Source organism: Oncorhynchus mykiss, chromosome 17 (assembly GCF_013265735.2).
Source record: "Oncorhynchus mykiss isolate Arlee chromosome 17, USDA_OmykA_1.1, whole genome shotgun sequence".
NCBI lineage: Eukaryota > Metazoa > Chordata > Actinopteri > Salmoniformes > Salmonidae > Oncorhynchus > Oncorhynchus mykiss.
The window spans coordinates 43,412,778-43,425,285 of record NC_048581.1 but is presented as its reverse complement, the minus strand read 5'-3'; the positions used below and the strand labels follow the sequence as shown (position 1 = coordinate 43,425,285).

The following is a 12,508-nucleotide window of genomic DNA, read 5'->3' as shown; positions in this document are numbered from 1 at the left end:
AATACAGTATAAACAAGTCTATATACGATGTGAGCAAATGAGGTGAGATAAGGGAGGTAAAGGCAAAAAAAGCCCATGGTGGCAAAGTAAATACAATATAGCAAGTAAAACACTGGAATGGTACATTTGCAATGGAAAACATGTGCAAAGTAGAAATAAAAATAATGGGGTGCAAAGGAGCAAAATAAATAAATTCATTAAATACAGTAGGGAAAGAGGTAGTTGTTTGGCCTAAATTATAGGTGGGCTATGTACAGGTGCAGTAATCTGTGAGCTGCTCTGACAGTTGGTGCTTAAAGCTAGTGAGGGAGATAAGTGTTTCCAGTTTCAGAGATTTTTGTAGTTCGTTCCAGTCATTGGCAGCAGAGAACTGGAAGGAGAGGCGGCCAAAGAAAGAATTGGTTTTGGGGGTGACTAGAGAGATATACATACACCTGTTTAGCAGATGTCGGGAAATGCTTGTGTTACTAGCTCCAACAGCACAGTAAGATCTAACCATGTTCCAACATTCCACACAATACACCCAAATGCAATTGGAATACATCAATATATGGACGAGCAATGTCAGACCGTCCGTAGACTAACATACCTTACAATACAATACTTTATATATCCACATGACATGAGCTATGCAAACCACCTCCACGTTAGGAATGTGCCCAGTGATATCTAACAAAAACACACACCTCCGTGGAACCCACATGGCAAGACAGGAAGGAAGACATGCAGGAGTGCTCATGAAGAAGACCGGAATCATCTCCAATCAAGTGAACAATGTCAAAGGAATAGGGCAAGTCATATAGATAGGGAGGCATTTCACCGCCACCCGCTGGACCACAAGTCATTTTGCCAACACTGGCTCATCATTCAAAGCCACATAGGGAGGGATCTTAACACCACCTGCTGGATCAGAAGTGCCACTCACAATGGCCACACAGACCATTTCTCCCTCAACCTGATGCAATTGTCACAACAAGTATGTGCTCAAAATCAAACATTAACTACAACAGATCATCAAATAGGCAAACACATGCTCATGTAGAGTACCTCAAATTATACAGTTACTTTGTCACCAAAGCTAATCTGTCATTCATCTACAAATACATGCTCTTCTAAAGCCACAATGCAATGTTCACATGGTACATTTCATTTCTTACAATCTATGTCACTATTACTTCATTTGACTGCTCTTAAATCATATTCACTTAACCCTTTTCTTCACCTGCTGATTTTCTGCTGCTTTTGTCTCTTGCAGATTTGGACGTCATGTGAATCAATGTTTCTCAAGTATCAAAAGAGAGTAAGTTACATTGACCTACTTTATGAAAAACGGAATGGTACTTTTCTCTCTAGCCTAGTGCACTCTTTATCTGTAAGCTCCCCTACTGGTGTAGGTAGCTCAAAAAAAAAAGGTACAGATGCCAGTACCCCATGTAGCCTATAGAACTTGATCTCGACGACCACATTTTACACCAATGCACCCCGACAATCGGTTGGTGGTCGGGAATCAAGTGGATGATTCTGGGACCAATTACAGGATGAGGGGTGTACTGAACTGTGCCTATAGCATGTCAAAAATCCCTCCAACGGGAAATAGGCCTTGGCAAATGGCCAGGGGCGCTGTCTTTTTCAGCACCACGGAGCTCCGCTATTACCTGTCTCATGAGTGAAGATGCAACAGCAGACAATTCCTGCTCTTTTGTCCTGAGATGACACACTTTAGCCGTGTCATTGCTGCATTTAACTGGCAGCCTGTATTTAGGGCCTTTACTTTGTCGTATCATTTGGTCAAGGGGTTTCGATTCCTCAGCAAATCTTCTTGGAAAAATGAACTAAATCCCACATCAGAAGTCGACTTCAAATCACGCCAAAGACACACGACTCTACTCTACTTTTTTTCGACCACCTTTCACTTGCGCCGGACAGAGATATATCATTTTACTTTCAATAGCTTAGTCAGTCGCATGAATTATGGGGTGCACACAGCTAACGTTGTAATGATCGGATCAAAACATGGATTTTTGGGGCCATCGAGGAATGTCACATGGGCCAGAAATCATTGAATGGCCATTTTCACAAAGGAATAGACAGACTCTAGCATGTTACATTCCAAGAGCAATTGGAATCGAAAAAACACAACGTGCCCCACTTGGGGACCCGAGGACCGAGTTTGGGAAACGCTGGCCTGAAGATCAAATACCAATAGGGAGCCACTATGACGTGCTCACACGCTGACAGTACCAGCGTTTAACCACTAGATGGCCTCCGTGCTCCACGGTAAACTTTTCCCATCTCATCAGCGGCACTTTCAAAGTCAGTTGTTCTTAGCTACATAGTGACCATTTTTGACACTTTTTGCCCTATATCATTACTATCACTCATTACTGCTAGTGTATTTTTCCCCTCTTCTACTCTAGGCATACATCTAATCACATATAGAGAGCGTTATTGAAACGACTCAAGTCAGTTAATAAGAACCAACTCTTATTTACAATCACGGCCGGTGGTGATACAGCCTGGAATCGAACCACGGTCTGTAGTGACTCGAGAACAGGGAACATACACGGTGGGAAAGGGGCGTGTACAAATGGAACAATTGTGCCTTTTTGACTGAAATATGGAGGTGGCTCTTAAAAGAGCCTTTGGGGGATTTTGGAGATCAGGTCATCGTTTATGCGCGCTCTCCGCGAATACGACGGGCCAGCTGGATGTCCTTGGGCATGATGGTCACCCTCTTGGCGTGGATGGCGCACAGGTTGGTGTCCTCGAACAGGCCGACCAGGTAAGCCTCGCTTGCCTCCTGCAGGGCCATCACTGCGGAACTCTGGAAGCGCAGGTCGGTCTTAAAGTCCTGGGCAATTTCTCGCACCAGGCGCTGGAAAGGCAGTTTGCGGATCAGCAGCTCAGTGGACTTCTGGTAACGACGGATCTCTCTAAGAGCCACGGTGCCGGGCCTGTAACGGTGAGGCTTCTTCACGCCGCCGGTGGCCCGAGCTGCTTCCTGGGTGCTTTGCCACCGGTGGATTTGCGAGCGGTTTGCTTGGTTCTGGCCATGGCGCTAGCTAGCTAGCTTCCTTCTTTCACAGTCGGAGTATAGCCTCAAAATGCCTATGTGAAGTTTATAAAGCCGGCAGCGGCGTCTGCTCATTGGTCACCATCTCCGCACCGCCCTGATTGGCCCGTTGCGGAGGCCTCCTCCGCCGCCCATTGGACGGGAGGCTCGGCCTCTCCGTGCCGCCCCAAAATGCAACCCCCACCCTCGCCGAGGCGCGCTTGGGTCTTTTGTTAGGGCCGCGAGCAACGTTACACTTGACGCGCAATAATGCTCTCATTCTAGCCTACTAGTTGTTATCCTTCATTTAGGCCTCATGTGGGCACTTGATACGGTGCCGTCTATATGTGTGTGTATCTAACACGCCAAATAATTGGCCAGGCATAGAAAGGACACTTTGCGCTTTTGTTGAGCTAGGTGGTTGGCTCTTAAAAGAGCCTTTGGGGGTTGAGTAGTCAAGTTGCAGCCGCACCAGCGATTTTACTTGGCTTTGACGGCCTTCTCAGTCTTCTTGGGGAGCAGCACTGCCTGGATGTTGGGCAGAACACCACCCTGAGCGATGGTCACGCCGCCAAGCAGTTTGTTCAGCTCCTCGTCGTTACGGACTGCCAGCTGCAGGTGACGGGGGATGATACGAGTCTTCTTGTTGTCACGGGCAGCGTTTCCGGCCAACTCCAGGATCTCAGCAGTCAGGTACTCGAGCACTGCGGCCAGGTACACTGGTGCGCCAGCGCCCACACGCTCGGCGTAGTTGCCTTTACGCAGCAGCCTGTGCACACGGCCCACGGGGAACTGGAGCCCGGCACGGGATGAACGTGTCTTTGCCTTCGCCCTGGCCTTGCCTCCGGTTTTGCCAGCATGAAAAAGATCAGCCACACGCCATTGTTTCTGTTGGATGACAGAGTAGAGGAAACTAGGGTTACAGACGTTATTTGTAATTTGACAAAAAATACCATATTATGTAGGCCCACAGAAATTATAAAGGTAGAGTGGTAATTACTTGACTGTTATGATACAAAATGTGGGGGATTTAATTAAGCAAATTCTAGTCATTTCTGTAGGACTATGTGCAACCACTGGGGGAACCCTGGACGTCTGACTGACCTCAAGGTGAGCCCGCTAACCACAGTCCCTGAAGAGTTAACTCCCTTAGGGGAACTCGTAACACACTTCCAATCCAAAGGCTAACATAGCGGTTACATTACCATTTGGTGCAGAGAAGTAACCAAGTGTGTCACAGAAACTTGATACTGTATCTGAGGGCGCATTGTCAAAATGTGACGATGTCACCATACACACTGAACTCATAAAGGAGGCTGCTACTCACTTGTCTTTTGGCTCGTGGACGGTCATTATTTATCTTCAGTGATTACTATCACCCTTTTCCACACTTCAGCACCAAACCTGAAAGAAATGGGTTGGATTGAAAAACATTATGTTTTTTTCTCTTTAGTCATGTCGAGGAATACAAGAAAACAAACTCATAGAATTGCATTTTATTTTATCAAATACATTAGAGAGGGTTTTAGGAACTTAAACTGGGCTAGTGGAATAAAAAATTGTATTTGAATGAATATGGGGCTATGAGATCTGAAAACTAGGGTTAGACTACATTTCCACAGTGCTGAAACTTCAATTGAATGACTGAAATGAAGATCTGCTGACTCTTTGCATGCTATTCAGTAGCATACTGACTAATAGCCTAGGCTACAGTTGTTTTTGCTCCTGTACAATGTAAGATTGATATTCGTAATATTACCAAACATCAAGGCATTAGACAGAGAGAGCATCATGCAATGTGATAATGAGAGATCAAAAACTTACAGCAACAGACTCAGTATCATCAACTACCCATTTCCAGACAGTTGTCAAGATCTTCTTATTTTTTAAAGTTGAGAGGTAGGCTAATGGACATTCTAAGAACTCAGATGTTGACTCCTCCCAAAATCAGGGAAGCCCTCACTCCTCCCAGCACAACTATGTGTGCGTTTCAGAAGCTTATAGTGACTAACTGGCGCTATCTTAATGTCTACTCTGCCCCACAGCCTCCCGACACGCTTTTCCATATTCCCCACACTACTGGGAAGAGAGCTGTGATGTATCAAAAGAATAACAACTTAAAATGAATAAGCTACATTATTTTTCTCTATCTGCTTAATAACTGTACGGGCCTCATTACATTTTCTATTGGGATCTGTAGGCTATGACATCTCACAAGGTAGCCTACTGTGTTCAGTCTTAGGACAATACTGGTCAAAATGGATGGTCTGATTAGATTAATCATTCTAACAATATGCAATTCAAACTTATCAATAACTTCCTTACTTTAACTTTTTCATTGCCCTGTGTCTCTGGGGTGAAATAAATGAGAACCACACCTCCCTGTCTCTCTCTATCACTCTCTCTCTGTCCCTCCATCTCTCTTTCTGTCCCCCTTCTCTCTCTCTGTCCCTCCCTCCCTCTCTCTCTGTCCCTCCCTCACCCAGGCATGCACATTCACAGACCTTTTTTCTTTAAAAACCGTCTCCTTTTCTCAAATTTAGCCTAGGTCTTGTGTTCCTCTGGTTAGCAAATGCAACTCAGCAAGTGCTCTACTCCCTGCACTTAAGGGGCTTGAGTGTCAGCAGTAGAGCACTCACATATGCCACGCTACACATGTATCAAGACAATTATGTGTTGCACAAAAGTACTGTGCATGTACTAGGCTAGGCTATAATGATCAGTCAGACAGGGTGCAGATGTAAAAATCTAAACAAATAGTTTAGGTGTATAAATGCAATAACCCTACCTTCCAAGCCTCTAAACATTACACGGTAAGCAAATGAGTATAGAGCCCACTACCATTTGGTCAACCAATAGCCTATGTACAGCCTTGTCTACACTGTGCAAAATCAGGAAAACTCTCTCTTAAAAACACATGAACTGTGCACTAAAATCCAAATGCATTGTTGGTCTACAGCACACAGTACACTGTACCATGACGTGCAAGGCATCAATGTTGCATAATTCTACATACATTTTCCTGACGCAGTTGTATTTACACAGACCGTAGCTCCAAATCAAACATATACAACTATCTCAAGTCAGTAGGAGTAGTCATGTCTGACGCAACAGAATGGAATGATGTTGCTGGCAGGATTGAGTTGAGCGAAAGCTGTGTGATGTTAAGCAGGACCTAGGAGTTAGGCCTACAGTGTCTCCTGACCCCTCCTCTCTCAGCCTCCAGTATTTATGCTGCAGTAGTTCATGTGTCAGGGGGCTAGTCTGTCTGTTATATCTGGACTATTTCTCCTGTCTTATCCGGTGTCCTGTGTGAATTAAAGTATCCTCTCTCTAATTCGCTCTCTCTTCCTTTCTCTCTTTCTGAGGACCTGAGCCCTAGGACCATGTTTCAGGACTACCTGGTCTGATGACTCCTTGCTGTCCCCAGTCCACCTGGCCGTGCTGCTGCTCCAGTTTCAACTGTTCTGCCTGCGACTATGGAACCCTGACCTGTTCACCGGATGTGCTACCTGTCCCAGACCTGCTGTTTTCAACTCTCTAGAGACAACAGGAGCGGTAGAGATACTCTGAATAATCAACTATGAAAAGCCTGCTGACATTTACTCCTGAGGTGCTGACCTGTTGCACCCTCAACAACCACTGTGATTACCATTATTTGACCATGCTGGTCATTTATGAACATTTGAGCATCTTGGCCATGTTCTGTTATAATCTCCACCCGGCACAGCCAGAAGAGGACTGGCCAACCCTCATAGCCTGGTGCCTCTCTAGGTTTCTTCCTAGGTTTTGGCCTTTATAGGGAGTTTTTCCTAGCCACCGTGCTTCTACACCTGCATTGTTTGCTGTTTTGGGGTTTTAGGCTGGGTTTCTGTACAGCACTTTGATATATCAGCTGATGTAAGAAGGGCTATATAAATACATTTGATTTGATAAAGGATTTTAGCTCTGGATAAGATCCCATGTGATATCAGAAATAAATAGGTATGAGGGGTTGCTTTGCAAAGACGTGGCAGTCCTTGTGAAATATCAAAATGTGTTAGTGTAACAGTATAACTTTAGACCGTCCCCTCGCTCGTACCCGGGCGCGAACCAGGGACCCTCTGCACACATCAACAACAGTCACCCACGAAGCATCGTTACCCATCTATCCACAAAAGCCGCGGCCCTTGCAGAGCAAGGGGAACTACTACTTCAAGGTCTCAGAGCAAGTGACGTCACTGATTGAAACGCTATTTAGCGCGCACCGCTAACTAAGCTAGCCGTTTCACTAGCTCAACGATGGACGAATGCCACACCCAAGCAAAATAACATTTACCCTATTGAATACAAGGTACATGCGGTACAATTTTTTGTGAAAGTAAGTAGAGATTCTTTTTTAATCCAAACTGAGATGAATAGTAGCCTAATCATGGCTAGGATAACTCTTAGAGAATCTTAAGTGATGAGCAATTGTGGTTGATCTTGCCTATCCAAAGACTAATACAAAAAAGTAGGCCTAATATTTAATAAAGGGCCTCATTTTGTACATAATTTAAGTAGCCTAATCTTTAACAACAAAGGTGTTATTGCGTTCTGATGGTGTTGGAGTCGTGCTTGGCTACGTAGTCATGGGGAAACAGGGAGTACAGGAGGGGACTAAGCACACACCCCTGATGGGCCCAGGTGTTTTCAGTATCGGCGTGGCAGTTTTGTTGTTACATACCCTTACCACCTGGGTCAGGAAGTCCAGGATCCAGTTGCAGATGGAGGTGTTTAGTCCCAGGGTCAGCACTATGGTGTTGAACGCTGAGCTGTAGTCAATAAACAACAAGTCAGAATAAGATCGTCGGCTAAATTACCAAAATGTAAATGTACATTTGTGTATATAGGCCTGTTCTTTGTCATCTAGGTAATTGCATCAGTTTATACTTAGGCTCCAGATATGTCAGCAGATATGTCATACAATATTTAGACCCAGTTGAATTAAGATATTGTGCAAAAACACACTGTCACTCTTCTTTACAAAATATGATTGAGGGTTCAAATGAGAACCACTAAGCCTGAGCTCCAGCTGAAGAAGGTGGGGTTATTTTGAAGAATAATTTAAGCTACTGTCATGTTAGGCTAATTATTATTGCTGATGACAAGCATACCCATAACACCATGCAGTTACCACCATGATTGAAAATATGAAGAGTGGTGCTCAGGGATGTGTATCGTTGGATTTTCCCCAAACAAAATGATTTGTATTCAGGACAAAAAGCTTATTTCTTTTGGTAGCACTTATTTGTTTTTCCTTTGCCTCCAACCCCTTTCCATGCGTGGAACGGATGTGGGTGGGGCAGGGTCTACATAAGGATGCTAAATGTAAAAAATTCACAAAAGCTCTGACGAAGGCCGTGAGGCCGATACGTAAACTTATTAAATATCAGTGATACTACCAAGAGCAGTGTGCGGTTTCCTTTGTCCTTCATCTTATTCAACTGTTGCCATGCACCTGCAAAGAGATTGCTCAGATGTGTGAGTGCCTTTTGAATTTTATATTTGAGTGACTCGAAAATTACTACAAAATATGTGGGCTAAAAAAACTAGCAAAACAATGTTAGCTGACATGGGCTAGTTGTTCTGGACATTTCCATGAATAGCTCTCTAAAGGTATGACTGGTATGACTGACATGACAAGAGGAAAACTGATGATGCACTACCCAATTTCGAAATTGCACCTTGTGCATTCTACTATTACAACTTTTAAGCCGGACTAAGTTTAGGGGGGGGACCACTGCGCCACCCTGCCGACCACTCTCGCTCCACAGTTTGGGAGCCACTGTTCTAGAGAATACAGACCATTTCCAATGCATATTTTGAGATTTGTGGACATGCACCATATGATGACAAATTCTGAATCCAGATGCGTCTTTTAGATATTTATAATATTACTCAGAATATCACACATGGACATTTCTTGATATGGACTCAGAACTGATATTTGAAAATAACAGAAGCTTTAACCTGACAAAAAAATTAGATATTTGCAAAACAAACTAACAGTTAAAACTAGGTAAATAAATAAACAAACATATCTAGCAATGGCACAATGAAGTCACAGTCAATTGTGTGGCGACAACGGTTTCTCAGAATCGTATCCCTCTAACCCACAGTCCTCTCAGCACATTCAAGATATGAAACTTCTCTGGGCTGAGGTCCATATCCGGATCTTGAAAGCACATTTTGAAAGCACATTTTCTGGTGCATTTCTGAGTTTCCAGCACATGCTCAATAATTTAACAATGTGAAATCCATATTTTTCTTACATGCACAAATCATTTGTGGATTCCCTCCGGTTATCATACATTGTATGGCCGGATATTGACTCATTAGACATAAGCTTATGTGGACATCTTATTTTTTTTTTTAAATACTGACAGTAGGCCTACATAGTATATTTGTGACTCGTTTCAGGAAACTATGCATATGTCGCGAGTAATAGTCTGTAACTATTACATGAGCCCTCTGAGGTTGCCCTTATCTTGATTAGTATATGACCTAAGAGGCTCACTGTCTCAGTGAGCTTGTCCAGGAGGGAGTGTATTTGAGATGGGTGTATCTAGAATTGAAAATTGATATATGCCATTGGAGGTCATGTTTTGGTCCGAAGTGGTACCAAGAACGAGATAAGGAACTTAGTTTAGGAGACCAAACTGAACAATAATTTATAGCTAATGCTATCTAGCTATGGGATACTCCTCTTTCAAGTAAAATGTTCTTTGTGTAATGTTCCTAAGATCTGTTATTCGTCATGTGAGTTGAGATGGGTGTGTCTTGGCTATAAATGATACTAAGAACTGTTTTGTAAGCACTCTCAGATCAATTCATTTATAGACACTGAATTGATCTGAGAGTCACAGGGCTACGGTGAAGCTCATAATTAAATATGGACTTTATAATATGACTCTGACTTGTGTGTGGTTTGCTCTCTCCTTATTTGGTAATACAGGAAATTTCCACGACACTGTATTCACTTGGGATCTATCACATCCCACAACTATCCCAGAGTATGTTTAGAATATTTATTTCTCACACAGAAGGACAAGTTGACCATGAAGGCCTGATTCACACAGTCTTCTCTGAACAGTTGATGTTGAGATGTGTATGTTACTTGAACTTGTGAAGCATTTATTTGGGCTGCAATGCCAAGAGTGTGCAAAGCTGTCATCACGCAAAGGGTGGCCATTTGAAGAATCTCAAATATAAAATATATTTTGATTTGTTTAACACTTTTTGGTTACTACATTTCATAGTTTTGATGTCCTCACTATTATTTTACAATGTAGAAAATTGTAAAAAATAAAGAAAAACCCTTGAATGAGTAGGTGTTCTAAAACTTTTGACCGGTACACAAACTCTTCTAAACTGTTTTGGCTAGGAAGCATGCCGACGCCTTTAGAAGTAAAAGAGCCTGGAAGATCGTTTTGGAGTTTAAAAAAATTGTCACACTGGGAACCTTTCAAGATCAAAAAGGTTCCTTTAGGAACCCCTCTGAAAAATGGTCTTTGTTCATGGACCCCCCTTTTGTGATGGGAGGTGTTTCATTTGGAACTTTTAAAATATAATATTGTAGAGGTGGCAGCCTATCAGAAGATCAGAGGCTTTGCTTTCACAGGGTTCTTTTTGGCCACCAGTTAGAGTAAAAATAACTTCTGTTCATCATGTTATGGTTGTACACTGCAAATTTACATTTTCCTTGAATATTTGTGCATATTACACATTCTAATATCATGTCATAATTAACATTGCTGATTGCAAAGTGGTACTATTCCAACTTTGCAAAGGATCTTGAGGAACTCATACACCTCAGTAAGTCTCATTGAATCTACAAAACTGTCAGTTTTCAACCTTAACATATGATGACAATACAACAGAAAAGATGAACAGGAATGACATTTACTCCCATGGGTGACCTAAAAATATCTATCTGAAAGCCAAGGTTCTACTAAGCCATGCCTCCAGTCCAGGGTTCCTCCAGTTCCTCTATTATAGGTGTTTTGGTGTTACTCTGGACCCTGATCTCTCTTTTGATGAACATATCAAGACTGTTTCAAGGACAGCTTTTTTCCATATACGTAACATTGCAAAAATCTGAAACTTTCTGTCCAAAAATGATGCAGAAAAATGTATCCATGCTTTTGTCACTTCTAGGTTAGACAACTGCAACGCTCCCGGATAAGGCACTGAATAAACTTCAGGTAGTGCTAAACACAGCTGCTAGAATCTTGACCAGAACCTAAAAAATTATCATATTATTCCAGTGCTAGCCTCTCTACACTGGCCTCCTGTTGAGGCAAGGGCCGATTTCAAGGTTTTACTGCTAACCTACAAAACATTACATGGGGTTGCTCCTACCTATCTTTGCGATTTGGTCCTGCCGTACATACCTACACGTACGCTACGGTCACAAGATGCAGGCCTCCTAACTGTCCCTAAAATTTCTAAACAAACAGCTGGAGGCAGGGATTTTTCCCATTGAGCTTCATTTTAATGTCAGTCTGTTATATCTGGAGTATTTCTCCTGTCTTATCCGGTGTCCTGTGTGAATTTAAGTATGTTATCTCTAATTCTCACTCTCTCTTTCTTTCTCTCTTTCTGTCTCTCTCTCTCTGAGGACCTGATCCCTAGGACCATGCCTCAGGACTACCTGGCCTGATGACTCCTTGCTGTCCCCAGTCCACCTGGCCGTGCTGCTGCTCCAGTTTCAACTGTTCTGCCTGCGGCTATGGAACCCTGACCTGTTCACCGGACGTGCTACCTGTACCAGACGTGCTGTTTAGAACTCTCTGGAGACAGCAGGAGCGGTAGAGATACTCTGAACTATGAAAAGCCAACTGACATTTACTCCTGAGGTGCTGACCTATTGCACCCTCGACAACCACTGTGATTATTATTATTTGACCCTGCTGGTCATCTATGAACATTTGAACATCTTTGCCATGTTCTGCTATAATCTCCACCCGGCATAACCAGACTCCACCCGGCATAACCATAACCAGGACTGGCCACCTCTCGTAGTCTGCTTCCTCTCTAGGTTTCTTCTGATGTTCTGGCCTTTCTAGGAGTTTTTCCAAGCCACCATGCTTCTTCACCTGCATTGCTTGCTGTTTGGGGTTTTAGGCTGGGTTTCTGTACAGCACTTTGAGATATCAGCTGATGTAGAAGGGCTTTATAAATACATGTGATTTGATTTCTCCTCACTGAACAGGCACATTCCTTTTTGTAGAAATGTGTCACTGACCTCTGCATTTCTGGTCACATTTCTTTTGTCAAGTTGGATGTTATCATTTGATTTACGAGGAGATAAGTAGGAAACAGAGTTAAAAGGTACTAAAGTACTCATATCAGACAATATCCATCCTACTCTTTTTTAACTTCAGTGGCTAGTTGGCCAGCATGAAAGCAGACCAGACAAAACCACTGTCATAT

The 12,508-nt window shown here is 43.1% G+C and overlaps 1 protein-coding gene across 1 annotated transcript; it reads right to left on the bottom strand.

Moving 5' to 3' along the window:
* Nucleotides 1-3,470: 3,470 nt before the first annotated feature.
* Nucleotides 3,471-5,118, bottom strand: LOC118940145 (histone H2A-like). The gene is made up of 2 exons (XM_036948409.1): nucleotides 5,065-5,118; nucleotides 3,471-3,940 (listed from the first exon to the last, which is right to left on the bottom strand). The coding sequence occupies exons 1-2, from the start codon at nucleotides 5,116-5,118 to the stop codon at nucleotides 3,533-3,535; spliced, it is 462 nt and encodes a 153-aa protein (XP_036804304.1). The 3' UTR covers nucleotides 3,471-3,532.
* Nucleotides 5,119-12,508: the final 7,390 nt, after the last annotated feature.